General features: G+C 33.4%; 1 protein-coding gene across 4 annotated transcripts in view; it reads right to left on the bottom strand.

Moving 5' to 3' along the window:
- Window positions 1–7,347: 7,347 nt before the first annotated feature.
- The window catches only part of LOC150102487 (uncharacterized), a 67,095-nt gene continuing 49,779 nt past the window's right edge, over window positions 7,348–24,663 (bottom strand). For all 4 annotated transcript variants that reach the window (XM_090399015.1, XM_090399017.1, XM_090399014.1 and 1 more), the window contains exons 4-6: window positions 18,101–18,228; window positions 11,202–11,295; window positions 7,348–9,989 (exon numbers count right to left, since the gene is read on the bottom strand). In XM_090399015.1, the coding sequence (XP_090255141.1) occupies window positions 9,924–9,989; window positions 11,202–11,295; window positions 18,101–18,228 (288 nt within the window). In that variant the 3' untranslated portion in view covers window positions 7,348–9,923. The remainder of the gene's footprint in view (window positions 9,990–11,201; window positions 11,296–18,100; window positions 18,229–24,663) is intronic.

The following is a 24,663-nucleotide window of genomic DNA, read 5'->3' as shown; positions in this document are numbered from 1 at the left end:
TAAAATTGCAGTATATTATATATGTATAGAAAATTATTTCTTGTCCACTATCAATTAAATGGGTTAATATGTTCTGCTTCATTAAGGGATATGCCATAACTTTTTTTTAGTACAGCATATGTGAAAAGATGCATAGAATGTTGTATCAGATTTTAAAATGTTAAGTGATTATCTGATAACATTTTATTAATGTCTAACTAAACTCAGTCACAGCAACTTTCTCTGATGCTCTATATTGTCATGACTTCACAATATACATTATCCTGCTTTCAACAGAAAAGTGTCTACTTCTGCTGCAAATGCTCTTCACCAGGCCAGAATTGAAGATGATACAAATTTATCAAAAATGAGAGGAAGCTTACATTCTTTATATTCAATTAAGAGAAATGTGCAAGAGAGCATGGAATATTTTTTTGTACTTTACATATTTTTCCAACTTTGACTGCAACCCAATCAGAAATACATTTTACATATATATGCATGACCTGTTACACAAACACTGTGTGTATATATAAAAACACACTAAACAAGTTTCACATATAGCTACAGAAATAATACATGCTCTTACTACATATAATAAAAATGTGTTTTAAAGCTATACCCACCCTTATTTTTGATATATTTTATTTCATTATAAAATAATGGGTCACACCCTGCAATTAGAGAAATGCTGCTAAAAAAAAAATGGGAGGCAGGTCAATCTTTCTTGCTGTACAATAGAGCACATACGCAGCAATTGGATTGTGTATCAGTCTATATTAATAGCTGCTGGTGCATTTTCACATTGAAAATTTGAAGTATATCAAAAAGCTGCTCTATTTGATGAAAATAGTTTCAAGCCACTTAGGAGAACTGAAGTTTATTCCTAGAGATTAGATGTAATATTTTACAATATTATATCAAAGTGCTCTTCATCTGATTGATATACATGTGAAAGATTATGCAAACTGTTAGCATGAATGTTGACATTACTTAATGTTCAGAGCATTGCTGTTTTTCTTGACCCAATGTTTCCATTTGAATACAATAATTATGCTTAATCAGCTGCATGTCAAAGCTGTATTTACATTGAGATTCAGCAATATCCTAAGAACTTCCAATTCATCTACCTGTTTCCACATTAGTATGTCACATATACTAAAGCAGTAACCTCACTAGGATGATATACTCTTGCAAAGTGGTCAGTCAGTAACAACTATTTTATCTACTTGTCTCCTTATGACCATCATTCAAGGTTAACCATGCTACTGGACAAGATGTCAAGGTTATCAGGGATGCAAAGTGCATATTAAAAAATTGTAATACCATTGATATTACGTTGAAATATGTGATGGATATAGCTTATGAGGATGTGTATTTGATCCATAATGGCCGGTAAGGTGGTTAATCTTCCATAGTCATTCTTCCTTTTACTTGCCACAAAATAATTTTGGGATTTCCTTTGGCCTGCTCAGCTAGGATTCTTCTCATAATCGGATTCTGCCTTCCTTGCCATGCTGTCACCTTTCTCTTTATATATATACTCTCCACAGCATTTTCTTCTGCAGCACTGCTTAATGATATTACTCATCCATCTAACTCCTACCTGATTAATCCTCCTTACCCTAGGTATACAATTTAATACTGCTTCCTCCAGATGACCCTTAACTATATCCCATACACAACTGAGCACTGTTTTATGCCATGGGACAGATTTGATCTTAAGCATGTAATAATTACCTACCTTATAGTTCCATAAATACCCCATTCTTGATAGAATATTCAAGTTTTACAAATCTCCCAAGTCAAGACTGCATGGTTATTTTCACAAATTGGAAGCATTGTTGTCACCTTGGTTATGGATATAACCAAGGTGACAACAATGCTTCCAATTAAACAATGTCTTCTCTTACTTATCACATGCTGCTTTATCTATCAGCAGGTGTATAAATTTTATTTATACACCTGCCTTGTGATCTTTCTGCCTTCCAGTCTTTTATGGAGGACTTCAACTATGGAGATATAATCACTCTACCTGCATGTTTTCCAGATCGTGTGTGGAACTTCCTCGCCTACAGCAACCAACTGTGTATTATGTCTTACTGGCTTTAATCTCACACCAGATTGATTCAAATGAACAGTCACCCTCCTACCTGTCTCCTATTCATTTTGGTTGCAATTCGTCTGCTATCATCAGCACTCCTCTCTCCATCCCATCTATCTCTTCCCTGAACCCTTCACATTCAATCCCTGCAACTACATCATCTGCTGTTAGCCAAAGATCCCTATCATCACTAAAAATCATGCCTATAATATTTGGCAATATTGCACTAACCAATGCCAGAAACTCCTCCTTGTTGCTGTTACTTGACATTATATAGAAACTGCAGCATTCCTTTAGTCCCCCACCCACCTTTACTTTCTGAATTGACTACCCTATTCAGTATTTTTGCTTGAAAGACTAGATTCTTCACTTGGTCATTCTACCACTTATTCACTTCATGGGTGCATTCATACCAACTCACTTGCTTCCGACCTAATTGCTTATGTTTCCCTGAATTTGCACTTCAGCATGCTCTGTGAACAAAGCTCTTCTCCCAACACCTAACCCCTTCTAATTACAGTCCATCAGAGACCACAAATTCTACATCATTCCTTTTACATAATCTATATATAGGCTATCAATGCCAATTTCGATTCTTTAGATTCTCCCTCATAAAGTACTTCTCACCTCTCAAATCATTTTGTACCAAGGCAATCATTCTTTTACTTACATTTTTGCATCCAGATGGCATGACTAAGATGAATTTTTGCACCAGGGAAACATGATTTTCAAAGCTGGATTATGGGTCTCAAGTCAATGATTCATCAAGGCAGAGTAACCTGTAATGGTTTGGTTTAATGTTAAATCTGGTAACAGGCAAGGATGTACGTTATCCCTCTGTTATTCACTATCGATATGGAATACATTATGAAGTAGTATTAAATCTGATATCAAAATTGGAGATGTTAATCTCAGCTCTTTGCCGATTATGTTATACTTCTAAATATATCTGCTACAACTGTGCAAGATTCCATGACTAAATTGAATAACTGTTGTAATAGATATGGTACGAAGGTCAGCATTAAAAAGACATTGAAAATATCAATTGCATTGTGAATGGAGAACCTATAGAAGTAAAACATTGAAACTACTTATGCATGATTTTTTAGTGACGATAGCAAATTAAATATGGAAATAGACAACAGAATCAAAGCTGGTATGGTAGGAAGTCAACTGAATAAATTTATATGGAATAAGAGAGAAATTAACCCAAACCCGTATACAAGACAGTGTTCAAACTAACTTGAACTTATGGATGTGAGAGCTGGGTTAGAAGTAAAACACTTGACCAAAGACTAGAGATACGAGTCCTGAGAAAGATTAAGGTAAAAACAGATGGCATCAATGGCAATATATTAAAAATGAGGATATTAGGAAAGAATTTGACATTGTCAGCATCCAGGCATGCATTAGCAGAGCTAATCTTAGGTGGTATGGTCATTTAAATAGAATGGGAGAGGAAAGATTAGCAAAACAAGTGTTCTCTTCCAGGTTGGCAGGAAAAAGACCTAGAGGAAGACCAAGATATAGGTGCATTGATACAGTAAAAAGTGCCTTAGAAGATAGAAATATAAGACCTGATAATATTGGAGTCTTGACAGGTAACAGACTGATTTGGAGGAAAATTGTAGAAGTTAGTAATAATGTAGATTTTTCATGTAGTACCATCATATCCTGTACACCCCCCTTGAGGGTATATATCAGGAATTTGACAAACTTTTATAGCACATGCCTAAAAGGGAAGATATACAAATGAGAACGGCCATGGCTTCTCTTTTCCCCAATTTCGACATAGAACTAGCCAATCAATACAGCTACTCAAGCCACTGGTTTGGTTGTACTATGTTGATGTGTTTTCCCCTTTGGCCACACCCACCAGACACATTATCCTGCCCTTTCAAATGGTTCATTATCTTTTTACAGGAAACCTATACCTACCAGAAGATCTGTACAAACAATGTCAGAAATATTAAAATAGAAAACACTAGGATAAAATAGACCTTAATGTAAAATGCTGTCAAAAATTTACAGAAGGTTCCTGCAATTCTTTAAAAAAAGTTGGAAAGAAATCAGTTAAAAGGAAAACCTACCAATTTTTAAAATTAAAAAATTGACTGTAGCAATAGTGAAATAAGGCTACTCAATACAAGAAGATTCAAGATTAAAACATTCAAGGTCTATACAAGAAGATTTAAAACAAAAGCTGAACTGGTGGAACAGAGAGAGATAAACCAAATTCTTGAATTAAGATAAGAGAACTTCAAAGAAAAACATACAGCTGTCATGTAACCTTTCCTACTTTTATGAACCAAACTTTATTTACATATACTGAATTCAAGAGAAACAATCAGTTAAGTTAGTAAAAAAAATAAATATATCATGGATGCTTTACACTTTAATATGTAATTATTTGAAAGAATAAGAACATTTGGAATATACAAATAAATCTACAAAAATCAAATCATTAAACAATAGTTTATAGTTATTGAATGACAATCAAATTTTGTTAAGTATATGGTCTGAATATTTAAGCCACCCTTAATCCAAAAATATTAGAAATCTGACTACGTTCTATTATATGGAAGCAAAACATGGACCATAAAAACTACTCAGAAAATGGGCAAGAGAAGCCCTTGGAAAATTTTTTTCTGGGGGTAGTTTTTTGGTATTGAGACCACATTATGTAATTAAAGAGTTTAATAAAAAATAAGCAATTAAAACCTGACAAGTTTCATAAGTCATACTAATATCAGGGGTACTGGTACCTAACTTTTACATAAGCCTATTAACAATTATACATTAGATGTGTAATTAATACTGAAAAACTTCCCACAGAAGTACTAAACAGAAACTTGTTTGAATCTTCAATTTTAACAGCAAGTAGAACTGAAAGAGATTGATGCAAAACCAGACAAGAATGTGCATTATGAAGGAAAATGGCATTAAACTAGCCAAGGTTAGATGTCAATCTCAGCTCCATTTATGCAGATGTTATATATTTTTAAATTCACTATATCTGCAGGATTGCTAATTAAGAAACTTCTATAATAAATTTGGCACAAAAATAGGCAGGAACTTTAAAATTAAAGTTCCTGCCTATAAACATGGAAAACCTATATATACAAGATATTTCAGCTATTTAAGTACCATTTCTGATGAAGATGGCATATTAAATATGAAAATAAAGCTGGTGTAATGAAGATCCAATTGATTAAGAAAAATCAGCCAAAACTATAAAATTAGTATAAGATGTTTCAAGTTAATTTTGAACTTGTGCATCTGCATGTTGGATTAGAAATGAACTCTGGTTTTTGATCAACTCTACATTAGGAGTCATCAGATGGTAGTATCATTAAAAACAAACATTAAGAATTTGAAATTGTTGACATTCAGAAACATGTAAGGTCAAAGAGAATGGGAGAAGAAAGCTTAGCAAAGTAGAATTTGCTGGTATGAAGACCAGAATCTAACGGATGCAGTTAGAAGACATGACAGTGTTAGTCCTGACACGATTAATTTGGAGGATGACAAGAAACTAGTATATTTTTGAGATAATAGTATCCCATACAGAGCTTGAGTATAGTATCAGGGATTTTGTTTCAGATCACCCAATATTATGTTAGTATTGTTTACTAATTTCTTATTCTCCATATGCTAGAAGTTAGTTCTAATCCACTTAGTCATCTTGATGTCACACTGATGAACTGCAACAAGCCTTCCAATGATTAATACTAATGTTAGAAATCAGAATTCAAGGCTCATCTTTTCTCTATGTAGCATTATGTAATACCTATATGTTAATTGTGTATGGAAAAAAGTATTTTACAAACAAGTAAACTGGTCAGCCCCCATAATTTGTCTGAGCTGAGATTGTTTTAAGCCTTTTGAGGTTCAATGGAATGTCTAGACACTTTAGCAATTTACATCAGCAGGTGAACCCAATATTGGGAATGTCCACCTTTGGCTTTGATCACCTCCTTCACCCTCTTTGGGAGGCTTTCTAATGTGTGGCAGACAGGTGAAATTTGTCTCCATTCCTTCCTTAAAGCTGCACTGAGTTCAGCAACAGATAGAGGATGTGTTGCTGTGCACCTCAATCACCACTCCAATTCATGGTAGTTATTTAATGTCCATCTCTTCATAACAGCTGCAACTTTGTGGCATTGTCTTGATAGTGACACCGGCCTGTTATCCAGAGCTGCCTTCATGGAACCACAGACGACCAGTGGTCCCACTCCAAACCAACCCCAATGTACCCCATGCTATTACTCCTGCAAACTATTGTAGATACACACTGTGGTAACAAGTGTTCATCAGGCTGCCTCCACATCCTGCCATCAGACTAGAACCAGGTGAACCTTATTTCACTGCTCCAGAATGCTGTTTCTGACTGGTCAATGGTTTAGTTTATGTGCTCTTTACACCCCAAGCCAGATGAGCCACCTTGTTCATTGCTGTGACTTGTGTACTGCTGCTCTTCTGTGGATACCCAGTAAATGGAGTTCTTTTCATGCAGTATTAGTGCTCACTATTGTTACTGGAACTCATCAGGGATAGTCTATAAATATACTGTAACCAGTTTTTGCATACCACCTGTTTTGAAACCTTCCTGTCCCTGTCAGTCATTTTTGAAGTTGCCCTGGGTGGTTTCCTGCACCAGTGATGCCAGAATGTCTTCCCATTTGTTGATTCTGGATGCTCCAGTTCAGTGGCATGCTGCATGTGGATATGCCACCAACATGACAGCTCACAATGATGCCTTTCTCAAAAAGACAGAGTTTGCATGGTGTTGCCATTCATTCCATCTACATAGATGGTGTGTAAATATATATATAATACCCACACAAGAACATTAAAGTTGCTTTTAGTACCTTCTCCATTTAAAATACCATTGCATTTATAATGCCTATATAAATGGCTTTATTAAAAGTTGCACTTTAACTGATCAATTGATTAGAGAGTTCAGCTTTCCCTGTAAGAATTCCCTCCCTACTTAACACAGTGCAATACTAAAGAGCAAATGCCTGCATCTTGAATATTTTAACAGAAGCTCATTCCACTTAGTGAATAGCTAATGGCACCAAGTTCTCTTTCTGGTATTCAGCCCTTAAACAGTTATGAATCAATGCATATTAAAATGCTATGTAGTGAGATGCTCTAAACAATAAGATGCAAGAAGCCATTGTTTTTCATTCATTTGGGGTTTATATAAATAACTGATTAATGCAAATATGTTTGCTAAATTTTAAATCATACAAGTCAGCTTTGTGTATTCATTCGAGTAAATAAAAAATCTTTAATCAAAAAGTTAAAAATTTATTACAAATTCGGAAGTTTGTGTGATCAAAATTCACACTACTAATAAATGAAGTTATTAAAATAGTCACATTTCTCAAAAATATGCCATTATCTACTCTATAAAAATTTAAATAAAATTTTACAATATGAAACAAGCAGAAACATTTTTCAGAAAATGCCATTTTACCTCCTATGTGTATTACAAGGCTATATAGCTCCAACATCTTTAGTAAAAACTTAACTGTTATATATTACAGTCATTTTCTTAATTACAATATTGAAATTAAAGATATGAGATCAGTATTTGTATACAATTTTACACAATCTATGATCATTTACATTTAAAAACAAAGTTGTTTATGACAGTTATCACTAAAAAATTAATTAGTAATTATGAAAAGATATAGGAAATTGGCCCAAAATGATAAAATATTATATGAAATTAACTTACAAAAGTTTAATCTTAGTAAGGAGGCTATAATTATGACAGTGCAATTAGTTCATTTTTTTTTATCTCATCAGGAAATAATTATGGTAGATTAGTAGCAAGTAAGTTACAACATTTAAGGCAATACTCTGCTTCTTAAAATAAGTTCAATATACTATCAAGAAAATAGAGCAGATTGCATCTCTTGCTAATCAACTAAAAGAGGGAGGGAAAACTTGCCACAAATTCCGTAAAAAAAAACTTACAAATACTAAAGTTCCATGATTATTTAAAATAACTGGCAAGGAGTATGTCAAATATGTAGCAAAGAAAAGCTTTTTTTTTTTTTTTTTTTATCTATGACTTTGAATACTCTAGTAATAATTGCACATTCAAGGAGCTGATATGAAAACTATCAAACCATGATCCAAGCAATTAAATAGACAAAATAAATAGGTATATATATACAAGATATAGTTTAGTTTTAATTCTAGTATCAAAATTTCAGTTCAACTGAAGGGAAAAAAAAAAATGCAAACAACCACTGTGCACACAAGATGTGAAATTTAACACCTATTCTATATTTGAACAAGTAACCAGTTCAAAAATCTCTTCAGTGAAGTATGCTATAATGTAGTGTTTACAAAACTAGTTGATAGAAGATTGCTCAAAAGTATTTACTACTTGATAGTTTGTAAAAACAAGACATTTTCATTAATAAAAAATACATCCTGCTAATCATAGGATTAAGCCTTTCACTTTTATATTACTTCTGCCACTATTTAAAAACAATGCTACAATTCTTGTACAATTGCTTGATCATGATACTACTATGTAGTTGATAAGACAAACTCAAAAAGCAAGCGTAAAGTTTCTTTAGAGCTTCCTATTATTTCTTACCACAAAGTAATGTGAATTTAGCAGTGTATTAAACAGCTCAAATGTTATTTAAGTGCAGCTCAAATAGCATGAGTATTCCTGTATGTATATACAAGCACAACAGTGCCATTTGTGAAGGTTATAATACTTTAATATTTGATTTTTCACATCGCAATAACTCAGGAGCAACCATTGTATTGTCATATACAATACTTTTAAGACTTGAGTAAAGAATGACAAACAGTTTAAGACATGCTTTGCAATTTCATGCACTTAGCATTTTTCTCCATAACACTGCAACACCAGTTTTAGATTTTTATTACATGTAGAGCAAGTGGGTTTATCTGTTGAAACCCACTTACATAGAGGTTTGAGAAAAAATATATATTTATTACTGATGCAATTCTAAAAAATTGCCTGATATGGACAGTTTTAAACATTTTAGCAATTACTCACAGCTTAAGTTTAATTACCTAACAAATTCAAAATGAGTAACTTGTTATTCAGCTGTTCATTTAATAAATCACTTAAATTTCATTCTAAATGAATAAAAGTTTCAATTCATGAGCTATGCAATTTATTCCTTGAAATTGCAGCAAAAGTTGCACCTGCCATTTGTTTTTAAAATGCTATTATCAACATATAGGATAATATATACTCTAGATCCGAAATATTCCTCCCGCAAAAAAACCTAGATAGAATCAATTGAGACTAGAGCCACAACATTATTCAATGATGATGTCTTCTGAATTTGAAAATACCTCAAATCCATATATGGTCTAAATCATGAGAAAAAGAAAAGAATGTAAGGTATAGAAAAGGTGATCTGATAAACATTGAAAATTGTAGAATAACTAAGAAAGACTAGAACCAACTTAAAAAAAAAAACTCTCACAGAGAGAGATTAAATATAATTGTTATATCTAACTATATATATAAAAAATGTTAGCTATGAAATATGTAGAAACTTTCAAGTGCTGAAACAATTACTATTATAAAGAACTACTATTAATGCTAAATACAATCTCCAGTTCTGCACATTTAAGAAAATCCTGTTTGATCAAAACCATTTCATCAACATGCTTGGCACCATTCTTAAAGTATTGCTTCTGACTTCTTGGGAATCACTGCAGCCATGCTGGAAATAGCTGCAACTTTTTTTTCCCCATTAGCTCATGCCCAAAGCACTGAAGTACATTAGCTGCACTACCATAAAGAGATTCCAACATTCTTTAGTTATTTCACTGCTATCTTTACTAGAAGCACATTCACTTGACCATGTCCATCAAGTTCTGCAATTGGCTAAAAGAAAAAAATTTTGATTAGTTTAACTTGAAAAACAAAACTATACTAAAAACTAGGATAAATTGAGCTTAAGCTTATTAATAAACAAGTTGGATCTTGCTATGTAAATAATGCTAATATATTGTGTAGCAAGAAAAAAAATTTTCTTGCTATTCAGAATTTGAGTTTTACAGTGCTTTCTAGATAACTCTTAATTCCTTTTCTTTGGAAAAATTGCTTCCTTGCAGGATTAGCAGAGGAGATTACAGCAAGTCTCAGAATTTGCACTTAAACACATTTAAAAAAATTATTTTTTAGTTTTCCCAGAATTTGCTTCTGCCTGATCTTTAGTATCTGCATGGTTTCAACCCAGATGAAAGTCATTTCTACCACAAGCACTACTACTTCCTTGATTCAGTCCATGAATCAAAAGAAAAAGTTAACTTCAAGACCTATTTGCAAAGAACATTTGCCTGTGTTATAGCATTTACTGAGTGGCAAGAGATTCTGAAACTGCTGGAAGTATTTCAGTTATATAAGTAAAAAAGATATATTTCTGAAAAATATTTTTTCAACTCTAGGGGAAAAAGGGGTTCCAAACTTGTCTAAAGAAGAAAAATTTATTAAGCAGTAGAAATTGTATCCATGGCTGAACACCTGCTATAGGCTCCTTTAAGAGTGATGTTGTTTCAGTTAACTGATTACATTTCATGACAAATTGAGAAGATAGATCCAAAATTCTGAATGCATCTTAGAAATACAAAGATGTAGTTTAAAATGATTTAACATGTTATAAAATAAATCTACAAGGAAAATATCAAGGCCAGTCCTTTTTTAAACTATTTTCTAATATGAAATGCCCTTAGGCTTCAATATACAAAAAGGAGCTTCAAGCACCTTAAACAACCCATGATGTTGCAAAGGCTCATGTCATCTTGCTCATGTTCATTTCATTATGCAGTGAAATGAATTTAACCACCCCATTCATCTGAGGCCTGAAGTGGCTTGAAAAGATTCTTAAGGATATGGTTTCTTGAGTGAAGAGAGCACCCAAAGAATTTTTATCCCATAAACAGCTATAAATCATGGGAGGTGCATAAATTCTTTGGGTGCTCTCTTCAGTGATACTATTCATCCTTTGCTTGAATGTTTAAAGAAGACCTTTTATGAAAAATTCATAGAAATCTAGCAACTACATGTAAGTAATGTATATTATATGAAAAACTGTACCTGCTTTGTGCTAACAGTCCAATCTCCATCCACAAAATACTTGTAGTGATATTCTCCTTCAGGAAGATCTCTGCTTAAGGAAAATATTCCATTCCTATAAAATAAATGCTTGCTATATTTCATTTTTATTAAAAAATTAAAAACTGATAAAAAGATAGTTACAATAAATAATGCAAAGTTTAAGAAAATTTTGAAACAATTTTAATTGATGGTCTCTTCTTTGTAATTGGCTTATGCCAATCACAGAAAAATGTTTAGTGATTTGGTGGATATATAAGCAATTCTTAAGAACACCATTTTACGTTACACTAAATGTAAAATAGATGATAAAAAAAGGTAACAATGAAGCTAACTATTTAAAAAATAATGCAAGATCATGCTAAGCGAAACACTATGAAGTTTACATTGGAAAAAATAAGCAGACCATTTCGAGATTCTCAATGCAGAGAGAAGATACACCAGAATTGCAATTAAAAATTAAAGCACATGATATAATACCCAATACAAGAAGAGACTTGGTATACTATTAGAATTCGAGGCAATGATCACTTAAATTATTTAAGTTACTTTCACAATATTCAGCTGCCAACATTAGAAATACTTAGATTTGAATCCATCTAAGATGCAAGGAACACCTCCCTCAGCACTTTAGCTAAAAGACAGCCAATCTCATAGAGGTAGGCCAAGAACATTCCTTCCACAAGAAGGCATGCAATATATAGAGTAGCAGACAATGCCAAGAGGATCAACCATTTATCGTAAATAATTTCTAAAAAGCTGAGTTATCTGGCTATGACATGATTAAGAGAACCTAACATGAAAGGAAGATGGGATCAGAATTTCAATGTTCTGTCCTTGAATTCTAGTCAAGCTTAAGCTTTTATAGTGAATAGCATTATATCATTCACTTTAATTTTCAATTGCTATTCTATTGAATGTTATGTTTGCACTGAGAATAGAATTCAGTGTAAACAGACAGCCTTGAAACTATACAAAATTCTGCCTTGTAATCAATTTCTTTCCAATATAACTTCCATAATATTTGCTTAGAATACTAAGGTTAGGAATGAATTTCATTGCAAGGCAAAAGGTTAAACTGATACAAACAGGACTATTAAGACTACTCTCTGAACATGCAGTACTGATAGATAGTTTATACTAAAAACCTATTTATACCATAGCAAGAATCGAAATTTATTTCTGATATTTGTATACAAAATTAAATAACTACATAGAAATTATATACAAACATCAAGATTGTCATTTAATTTAAGGACAGACAATATTAAAGACACGTGTATGTGTGTGATGTCTCTCTTATTCCATAGACCTATTCACACTTAACTTATTATACCAGCTATGCTAATTCTGGTGTCAATTTCCCTATTTAGTTTGTCATCTCAGTGAAGAGATTTAATTTGAGAAAAAGTTGTATTATTTATATAGTACAAAATTATTTCACACAATTCAGCACACAAGTCCCTAGCTTTTGATAGAGAAATCAATCATGAGCTTATGGTTGGTGAAATCCCACCATGGACAGATAATTGCGATTGCCTTTAGGTGGTTAAATGAATTTCATCACCTAGTGCAAAGACCACCACCACCACCACCGTGCTTATCGGAGGCCTGAAATAGCTTGAAGGAGTTCAATGTTTGGTCTCTAGAGCAGGGTTTCTGAATTAAGTAAACTTAAATACAATACAAACAGAAAAAATTAATCCTAACACACCTACTGTATAAATGTACTTTAAGTTTACAAAAGCCTTTTGTGGGTGGGAGCCAAAACTTTTTTGCAGATCAATCTAACCAAAACAAGATAAAATGGCATACACAGGAAAATCAGTTCCATTCATCTTTAGACTAAATTAGATCCATAACAGTTTTGTAACTGGCAGAATTCAGACAAGGAAATGTTTACTTCAAGAACCTGTTCCATTCCAGATGTGCATTATCTCATAAAGGGGAATATGTATTATCTTTTCTTGATGTTTACAAGAATGAAAGAACTGGTTTTCTATCTGTGTGGATAGAATGTTTATGTCCATAGATTGAGAAGGTTGGATGAATAATTATTGTACTTTCCAAAGATCCTGTTCATCCCAATTCACTTTATGTAGAAATCTCCATAATCAAGAATACCCTGTATGATAAGTTATTTCTCCCTGAACATCATAAAATCACTGCCAAGTTCAGACATGCTCTCCCTCAGCTCAACTTTGTAAAAAGTTGAATGCATTTCAGATGGTTGTTCTATTAGAAATAGAAACAAATTTCATTCATATCAGCAAAACTATTTCTCTTGGATAAACCAATGCCACTTTAACAAACTCTACCAAATTAAATGACTTGGATCTAGTTTTGTACAAGATGACTAGTTAAGATCTGTGGGTCAAACAGATGGTAGAATAATTTCACTGCGGGTGTGATATCACTACTTCACTTACTGAAGGCCTGAAAAGTCTGCAGACTTAAACAAAACAAAAATTAAAATTCTTAGCCCACTAACTATAGGCTTTGAGTTTGAAAGTGATAAACAGATGAAAGTATTACATCAAAACATGCATCTTAATTTAAATGTTATACAAAAAAAATCAAAAATAAGTCTTCAGATCAAGAAAGCCCAAGTTCCAGGATAACTAGACTAAAACACACGTAACCACAGTAATAAGATTTTTTTTTAATACGTAAATATTTTGTTTTAAGTATCATAGGACATCTGTCAGTACAGTTAATTCAAACAATACTAGGAATCGCATACAGTTAGGGTGCATAGTTATAATGGAATCCCTCTATGCATGCAATAGCATGTTATAGAATTAAATTAGAATATATCTGGAGAGAGAAAAAAAAGATTACATTATAAATTATTTTACACAATTTAGCATGACAATTTCCCAGACTTTAGGGATGGCAAGAATGTCATTACGGTTCAAATTGGTCTGTGACGCAAGGTTTCAGCACTTTCTTCATATAAACATTCATATAAAGATCTATGTAGAAGATTGATCTTTTTCAAATGGATCCTATGGTTTGAGTTTTCAATTCAGTGTTGTGCTAGGCCAGATTTCTGTGGTTTGATAAGATGGATATGGTCTTGATGTTCTGAAATGCAGTTGTTAATGGATCTACCTGTCTGTCCATAGTAAGGACAATTTACAGAAACTTGAGACCTTATACATGCCAAGTAGCATCAGAGGTGAGAGTTTGTCTTTAGAAGGTATTCAATTGTAGATTTAGTTGATTAGTTTGTAGGTAGAAGCCAATTTATATTTATTCAAATTTTTTTAAAGACAGTCAGAGATGCCTTTGACATAAGGTACGGGAATACTACAGGCTTGTGTAGGTCGATGTGTGGGGAAGTGACACTGATAATTTTTTTTTTTTTTTTTTTTTTTTTTTTTTTTTTTTTTTTTAGATGTTTTGGGATTGTACACATTTTATATAGCTGTATTTTTGATTATTTCCAATTCTTGATTTAAAGATTTATTGAATTAACTGTACTGACTATGTCCTATGATATTTAGAACAAAATATTTACTTATTAAAAAAAATCTTATTACTGTGGTTATGTGTGTGTGTATGTTTAATCTAGTTATCCTAGAACTTAGACTTTCCTCATTTAAATCTAAAGGACTTATTTTGGATTTTGTATATAACTTCTAAACTAAGAAGCCTATTTTGTTTGATGTAATACTTTCACCTGTTTATAATCACTTTCAAACTCAAAGCCTACAGTTAGTGGGCTAAGGATTTTAATTGTCATGAACGCTCCATATGTTTCATTATACAACTAAGTTCTAGGATAACATTGCACAGTTACAATATAAGACCACATTTCCTTTGCAAAAGCTTCCAAGCTCTAAAGCCACAAGATAGAAATGATAAGTGCTCTAAAGAATAATCAACAATTTTACCTCTACTCTTCTTTTTAAAGATGTATTGTCAGTTACTACCTTAATATACAGTTGCCAGAATCTACATACCCACTGCTAGCACACAATTATATCCTGCTACTTTAAATGAATCCTATAATAGCACATGTAATGCCAGGTTAGATAATCCCGAAACCCTGCTCTAGAAACTTGGCATGGAACTGTCACTTCAAGAATCTAATAATCCAATCTAATGATGTGCAAAACCATCTTCACTAAAAATTGTGCCTAAATAGCTGAAGTGCCTTACTTGTATTATTCTTCATTTGTATGATCACATTATGAAAGAAATGCAGCATTAAACCTAATATCAAAATTGGCAACATTAATCTCAGCTCTTTACTTTATGGAGCTGTTATACTCCTAAATAAATCCAGTACAAGTTCTGCAGGATTCCTGAACTAAATTGAATAACTGTTGTAGGAAATTTGGTATGAAAATCAGCAACGAAAAGACTGAAAATAGGCAGAAACACTGAAAACAAACTGCATCCTGAATGGAGAACTCATAAAACAAATATTGCCCCTATTTAGGCATAATTTTTAATGAAGATGAAAGCTGATTTGTAGGAAGTCAAGTGAATAAGTTATATGGAAGAGAAATTAGTCAAAACACTGAACTAGTTATATATAAGATAGTTTTCAAACCAATTTTAACTTTTGGATCCGAGAGCTGGGTTAGAAATACTTGATCAAAGAATGGGGACCACAGATATGAGTTTTGAGAAAAATTAGAAGAGTGAACAGGTGGCAATGGCAGTATCTTTAATAACCAAGAACTTGACATTTATTAGTATTCAGGAATGTGTTAGCAGAGTTAATCTTAGGTGGTATGATACACAGAACAATAGAGGAAAGGTTAGCAAAGTAAGTTTTTTTGTCTGAAAAAACTGGTGGACTGATACAGTAAAAAATGCCTTAGAAGAGAAATAACATCTGATAATATTGACGTCTTGACAGATAACAGATTAATTTGGAGGAAAGCTATCAATGGGAAGTTAGTAATGATGTAGTACTATCATATCCTGTGCACACTTGATGGGTACATATCAGGAATTTGATAATACCCAGTAAGATGAACCTAGTTGGAAAAAGGGGATGTTATACACTCAGCCAACCAGCTTGTTCTTTTACATTGGTACTATATAGCAATTTTGATATTGACAGAGTTTAGCAAAATGTGAGAAAGAGGTACTTTCAAGATCAAGTTGCAAACTACTAAGAAAGTAGTTTGCATTTTAGGACTGCATGGAGTTGATATATTAGAACAAATACACCCTCGAATAGGTTAAGATTAAGTGACTTCAGGTGGTATAGTATTAACTGTACTTAAGTTGCCCAACTATTATTTAAAAAAATCAAATTATTATTATTCAGGCCTCCATGGAGGCCCAGAGACTCATCACAGAAGGTGGTCTATCATACAACTCATTGACCATCTTGCTCTCACCACTATCAGGCAATGCATTCCACAGTTCAACCACCCTCCATGCAAAGAAACCACTCCTCATCCTCTTGCTCACGGCTTCCTTTCGCAACTTCCAGGGATGGCCCCTTGTCATCACTCTTTCCTGCTGTTCAACCAAGCAAAAGAACTCTAAAGCATCAACCCTGTAACCACCTCTCAACAGTTAGAAGTCTCAATCATATCACCTCTTTTATCTACCAAACTCTGCAGTCCACATTTCCTCAGCCAATCCTCATAACTAACATTGTACAGTCCTGAAACTGTCTTTGTTATCTGCCTCTGTACCCTTTCCACAGTTAATTTATCCCCTTCAAATCCTGGGGACCAAATTTGAGAACAATAGTTATGGTCTGATCAGGGTCTTATGATAACTTATCTCTGCAGGTCAGGGTCCTACTCAGTATTGCAGCAATCCTGTGTTACCTTCACCACCTTTGCAATATGTCCCCTGAATTTCAGGTTTCTATCAATCATCAACCCTAGGTCTCTTCTCTCCCCTACTTCCTCCAATAGAGAATGAAGTGTCCAAAACCTTAAGACATTTTGCTGCATTAAACAAACATCCCCATTCATTTGTCCATTTCTAGTTTATTCAAATCCTCTTGCAGAGCTACCACATCTGCACTATTACTAATAACCTTTCTCAGCTCCACATCATCCACAAACAACTGAATATCCCTCTGCAATCCACTGACAATGTCATTGATATAAAGGTTAAACAACATAGGTCCCAGTACTGAGCCCCTGTGGGACCCATTTGTAACCTTCTGCCTCCTTGATACTGCCCCACCATACACAACTCTGATACCTATCAGACAGCCAATCCTGAATCCAGTTGACCAACCTGACATCCAAACCCATGTGCTGCAATTTAAATATCAGCTTATCATGTGGCACCCTCAAATGCTTTTGCTAAATCGAAGAAAATGCAGTATATGCCTTTCCCCTCATCAACTGCTCTTGTAACTATTATAAAAGGCTAGCATATTACTAAAACAAGAGCACCCCTTAACAAATTCATGTTGACTCTCACTGATAACATTACCCTTATCTGCCCAATGCTGTATATGGTCTCTCACTAATTTCTCCAAGATCTCAACTACTTGATGACACACAAACTGGCCTATAATTAGACACTTCTAGTCTGCTACCACCCTTAAGCAATGGCACTATCTTGCCTTCCTTCCATTCCCAGGGCAACTTTCCCATAGCCAGACTTTCATTGAAAAGGTCAAAGGAGCTTATCTGCTTCTTGGCAAAAAATAAGGACACCCAGCATATTTAATAGCAAATAAAGTTAGTGATTTCTTAATCTGACCTTCAAATGAACAAATACACCCTTGAATAGGTTAAGATTAAGTGACTTCAGGTGGTATAGTACTAACTGTACTTAAGTTGCCCAACTGTTCGATTATATGACTAGCAAATTACTCTTGCTAGTTGAGTAATTGAGGTGACTATAGCTATCTAAAGAAATGGTCAAACAACAAAAGTTACTTTTCTGTAAGATGCCAAAGATTACACCATTCATTGAATGTCCCTGATATTGCCACTTCTTTACCACCTTCTTCCCAAGTAAACGTAACAGCACTGTTGCTGAGTTCAGCATTAGTCACTGACGATACCTGTTGAGAAAGAAACACCACATGCATTACAGGATTATTTTTCAAAATAAATTAAATTTAATTAGTATTTACTAATCAACTCTAGCAAAAACGTCTAAACAGTGGATACTAATTTACACTGAATAATGTTAAAATTCAATTTGCTACTTACCATGATATTTGATTTTAATATTAAAATTAGCCTTGGTTTATCAAAGGCTCATGATATTTTATGGAGTGGATCCTCATGATCTACTAATTTCATAAGGCTCCAAATTTTCAAATTGCATGATAAAAAAGCATCAAATCCCAAAATATACAACATCCCAAAAACCAAAATTTCAAACACCTTTGGCTTTCACACTCATATGAACTCAAGATAGCAAAGACAGAAATAACATGAGCATTAATATTTGTAAATGGATAAGAAACTTCTTATCTAATAGTTTGGGTTATGCAAACAGCTTTCAAAAGTCAGAACTGACAGAGCTAACAACTAAACTACATCTCAGAAGCTAAGCTTCCCTATTGAACTAAAATTAAAACAATTTAAAGTTCATGGTATAGCTTAACCCAATTCTTCCTGAATTTGATTTGCAGTTTCATAGAAATACCTGTTTAATATTAACCACCCATCAGAAGATGGCCTGTCAATTTGAAACTAGTCCAAATTGTTTAATTATCAATCCAAATTAAGATACAGCTTTCACAATACTTTCATTATCCATCTCTTCTGTGACACCTGTTAAAGGCCATTCTACCTTATATTTTACCTTAAGTATTGAATGAACTTAATCTGTTCCATTTTTATTATATCATTTTCAGCAAAGCAACTCCCATCTAGCTTCAAGCACAAGGAACTAATTACTGGAGAGCATCAATATGGACAAAATGGGAGGCAAGTAATTCATGCTGCTATTCAGATAATTTCATCAAAAGAGCATGTAATAAAGAGGATCCAGGGCTTGGGAGCACTCTCGATTAAGGATTTGTCCAAAATAAAGTAGCCTCTTAAAATGATCATGCAAGTTTTAAAACTTGAGGTGGCTATGCACATAGAATTCAGTGAAGAGGTAAATGCTACAGAGGTCAAGATTGTAACAAATTTAGGAAGCATCTTGAACATTGACATGGCATAAGAAACTGCAAAAGGGGATGTATATGGAAATTACACAAGGGCATAGTATCAGAATGCATATCCAGAATCAATGAGATGAACAATATCATTAAACAGAAACTGCCAAAAAGTAGTCTTGTGAGCAAAACAAAGCACATGCAAAAAAGAGGGATGGCCAGTATAATAAGGCAAAATCAGGTTATCAAAGTTGGTTAGTTAGGGGTTTATTGGCATAAGGACAGCAAAAGTCATGTCACTGTAATCTATGCCAAGCTGAAAGTTACAGTAGTACAAAGTAATAAAGAGATGTCTGTATAAATGAAATTTTAAAAAAAAGCTAAATGTCAAGCAATTTGTATGAGTTGGATAAGATCTGCAAGTGCATACAGCTTAGCACATGTAGGAAGGAGGGGAGAAATATAGTTCTTTTGATGTACCAGCACTCCACCAAAACATGAATGGCAAGACTCGTGTTACATGGTATTCACACATACATTAGGTATGTCAGCCCTCTGTAAATATAAATGTGCATAGGTCATTTTGCACATTTGTATTTACCTAGCAATAAACAGGATGATGGCTGATGTATGTGATATGGCAGAAGCCCTAAGAAAGGTGACCAATAGTGTGCCGCTTTTTTTTTTTTTTTTTTTAATTTTTTTTGTATATTAGGAATATCCAGTTGTGCTGATGAAACTAAACTGGGAATTGCAATACTAAGAGGCAATGGAGATTCTGAATGAAATATTGCAGTGTAATTGCAAGGATAATGGTTGTCATTTCAATGTGGTAAAGAACAAAATTATGCACTTTTGGAGTGAAAAGATTACAAGTTGTATTTACATGAAAAGGATAGACTGGTGAAAGATGGTGTTGAAATTTGGGGTATATAATATTTCAGGAACTGAAATGGAGTTGAAACTCAAGGGATATACTGCGAACCACTATACAAAATGAAAAGAAAGATGGTTCTAAAAGACAATTAGAAAAAAAAATGAAGTGGGGTGGGCAATTTGTTCTACAAGTTTAGAATTGAATTGTAAAAGGTGGTAGAATAGCTGCTACAAGTGTAACAGATTTTAAAGAGTAGGTGGATGATCAGTGTGACCAATTTATAGAGATGCCAGGATCAAACATCTATGTGAAAGAATGAATTAGTAAGAAGAATAGTTAGATGGACTAGCAATTTGTAGAGTTAACAACTCTTCAGATTAATCTCTGGGCATGTGTTTATGCTGAAAGATTAATCTGAAGAGAAATCTTGTTTAATACTTTCTAGTCTTACTTAATGATAAAGTTAGAACTATGAATGAATTAAAAGGTGTGCCCAATAATGATCATTGCAATTTTTTTTTCCATGAAAAAAAAAAAAAACTTTATAACCATTCAAAAATTTCCAATAAAAATATCTAGATTTTGAAAGACTCCAGAATGTTTGCTTCCCCCTCCCTTCATGTGTAATCTTTCTCTTTGCTGGAAATGTGGTTTGAGTTAAATTGAGAAGAACATGAAATATATAACAATGGATTCTTTACTAAACCAAAACATAATTTGAGTTTAAATTTCAAACTCATAGATACTCTAAGTGCATATATCAAATGAAAGTAAAAACAGAAATTTCAATCATTTTAAAATCTCATTAGTCAGATTTTAAAAAATCTGACAAATTTTGGCAGAAATCAAAACCATTCTATTAAAAATTTATTCAATAAAAGTTTGTCATTGAAAAGTATTGTTGTACATGTGATTTAATTTGATTATATATCCATTTTTGCTTCTACAGAAGAGGAGAATCCATAATGGCATTCAAATGTTAATAAAAAATGCAAAAATAAAAGCAAATTAAATTAATATGCGCACAAATTTGAATTGCAAAAGTAATGGGGCTAATTGGGATAATTCAACAGCAAGATTGGAGGTGCTACTACATAGTGTCATTATTTTGGTGTGCAAGATAATGATTCACTAAAGTGTACTTTATGTTTATTATGTTCATTATTCACATCATGTATACAAATTATACTATTCAACTTGCATAATTATGGCAATATTTCACAATACAATTCAATGCACAGTACAATGTTACAAAATAAAATTCAAGTATTACTATCATATTCTGGGTTATTATTTTATATGGTTAATAAAAAATTCTCATATATACAAATAGCATAATATATTTCGAATTTCAAAGTTAAGTAATTGGTTTTGAGTAATGCAAGTTGGTTAATGCAAATGTGTAACCAAGGGCCATAGCCATACTGGTTACTAGAAAAGTAATTAGCTCAAAACAGACACCGAGAGTCTGGGGACCACATCTATTTTTTTTTACCAGTTATGATAAAAAAGAGAAAAAACTCACTACACTAAGCTATTGACTCCAATGCAATAGTCTCCATAATGTTTTATATTATGATATGAAAGGTGAGCAATGTTGGCAAGGAAATTTCCTATGAATAGTGGTGGAATCCATAGTTGTGGTCATTAAACTGACCAAGAAATTATATTGTTTAATCCTTTATCTAAGTATAAGCAAAGTTTGCACACAAAGTATCTTCACAACTAGGCTACCTATATAGAAGCTGTCACATCAATTGCCTTAGTATCCTGTAATGTAAAGCACACTTCCTTTGCAAAGTATATGCATTATGGGAAGGGTCACTGCCCAGACCAGGCTCCTCCTCCCCCAACATGGGCCACCTATTCATGACAGAGGGGATCTCCCAGTGATGGTACTGGCCCTTTTTTTTTTTTTTTTTTTTTTAATATATATCTCCACCTTCCAAGACCACCATCACTGGGATCAAACAACCTGCTAATGTGTTTGCTGTGCAGTATAATCTGCAAAGGGAGATCCAGGTAATCCATCAATACGCTGGCCTCTGCTTTGCCAAGAGGTTTCCTAGACAGGATCAATTGGCTAGTGGACTTGCTTGCAAGGGTTAGTGTTGTAGTAAACTTTCTACCCAAAGTCAAGGACCCAAGGCTTGCTGTAGTGCAGTATAGCATCCAGGATAGCCCTGGCATCCCACTCCCAAGTGCAGTCATTGTTTGCTAGCAAGTGAGCAACTATGTGTGACTATGTGATAGGCGAGGAGCACTGATGTCCAACAAAATACCTTGAACATGAATTATTCATCTTCAAATTTTTCTGGGTTCCTCACAACCTAGTACTGATACATCATTTGATAACAAAAAAAAAACGACATGTAATACCAGTTCCGATGCACCAATGTCACCTTTAAGGTTTAGAAGAACTAGCAGGATCTTCCAAAACTGTAAAAAAGATTCTGGTGATATCATCGTGGAAAGATATCACTCAAAAAATGAGTAACAATTACAGTAACATCTCAAAGTCTTCAAGGAGCAATATGAGAAAGATCCCTACATTCCAGATATATTCAGAGCTTAAAGATGGAGTAACAGGTATGAGATGCATCAGGATTATAACCTAGTTCCAACCAGGAACATCATTCTCTTGATATACCTAAACTTTCATTACAGGATACTAAAAAAAGGTGTTGACTAATTGTCAAGAGGACAATTGAGATACTAAAAAGATCTCAACTGGCAGTCATCATGGCAGGAAGCACTGACAAATTGCACGAGATTGAGCTATGGAAGAGGAGAAATTCATGCATGGGCAGTCAAAGCCAGAGACAGAAGAGGAAGGCATTCTTGCTAGGCTCTGTACAGATCACTCATCTTACATGTTCTTATTTATTAAGGACAGATGGCCCATCTATGTGTGAACAATGTAACACTCATCACACCAGAAAAGGATGAATTTTCTACTATGCTGGCTTAACTATATTTCCTTAAGCAGACGTCAGACAAATTGCATGAAAAGTTTTAAAGATGTATACAAAACATGTTTGACTAGGAAAATTTTGTGTATACTGCTTGCTTTACTAATTTTTTTTTTATATATAATTTAGTTTTTGTACATAACAGGCTATTTATTAATTTCTTTATTCTTCTTCATGTAGCTTCCTTGGTGAGAGGGTGCAGCACCATGTCCTTCCAGTTCTCTGTTGGTGGCTTTCCTTTTTGTTTCTGCATAGCCATGTGATTCTGTCCATGATCTTATATCTTCAAGCCATATCCTTTGTTTTTTTGCCTCTTGATCCTTTTCCCATAATTTTTCTTTCTAAAATTGTTAGTATCCTCTGTCCTGCTGAACCTCTCAATACATGTCCTACCAATCTCATCTTTCTCTGGATCATTTCCTGTAACAAAGATCTCTCTAGGTCACATATTCTGTCCATGGAATTTTCAGAGCTCTCCTATAGCACAACATTTCAAAAGCCATTATCCATTGCCTTACTCTCTTCTTGAATATCCAGGTCTCACTTCCATATGCGAAAATTGGCCACACTAATGTTCTTATCATTCTTTTCTTTGTCTCGATATTCACAGAACTGAGCAGATCTTTAGCTATGGCTGTTCTTATTTTTTTTTATTTCTTTATCTTGTTTTCCATCTGCAGTAAAGTAGGTGCCTAAATATTTGTATTCTATTGTATGTTAAATTTTCATATTGTTTATGAATATTTCTGACTCGGATCTGCTTTCTTTGGAGATTTTTATAAATTTAGTCTTTTTTGCATTTATATCTAATCCAAATTCTTTACCTTCAATTAATAGCTACAGTAATTTGATTAGCTTGTTTCGGTTTTCTGCTATTAGAATGGTATCATCAGCATATCTAAGATTGTTGTATTTTATACCATTAATACTAATTCCTATTTTTTGTTTTTCAATCTTCTTCATCACCGTCTCACTATAGATATTAAATGGATTTGGTGAAAGGATACAACCTTGTCTAACTCCTTTTTATTTTCACTATAGAAGTCTCATTGTTAAACAGCTGCATTTTCTGTTTGGTGTACATAATTTTAAGTACATGATCTTCTATGTCTAATTTATCTAATATATTGAATATTTTATTATGTTTTATCCTGAAAGTCTATGAAGCATATGTAAATGTTCCTATTTCTTTCAAATGATCTTTCTATTAGTATTTTTAGTTCCAGGATAGCATTAATGGTTCCCATTCCTCTTCTGAAGCCTTTCTGTTCACTCAATTCATCACTTATGGCTCTTTCAATTTGTTTGTTAACAATGGTTAAAATAATTTTAGATGCATGGGATTCATGTTGGAGGTTTAATGGAATAATTATCAGCACTGAGAAAGGATTAAAAATAATTTTAATACTTCCAATATTTTGTCTCTGTCACGGAGACATCTTCAGGGATTACAAAAAGCTTTTTGTAACAACATCGCACACAAAAGCAACAGTAGTGAGTGAAACTAAAGTACTATCTAGGTGGTGTGCCCTC

This window comes from Typopeltis vanoorti, chromosome 10 (assembly GCF_054136105.1).
Source record: "Typopeltis vanoorti isolate ZY-2024b chromosome 10, IOZ_Tvanoo_1.0, whole genome shotgun sequence".
Lineage (NCBI taxonomy): Eukaryota > Metazoa > Arthropoda > Arachnida > Uropygi > Thelyphonidae > Typopeltis > Typopeltis vanoorti.
This window is presented reverse-complemented; position numbering and strand designations above follow the sequence as displayed.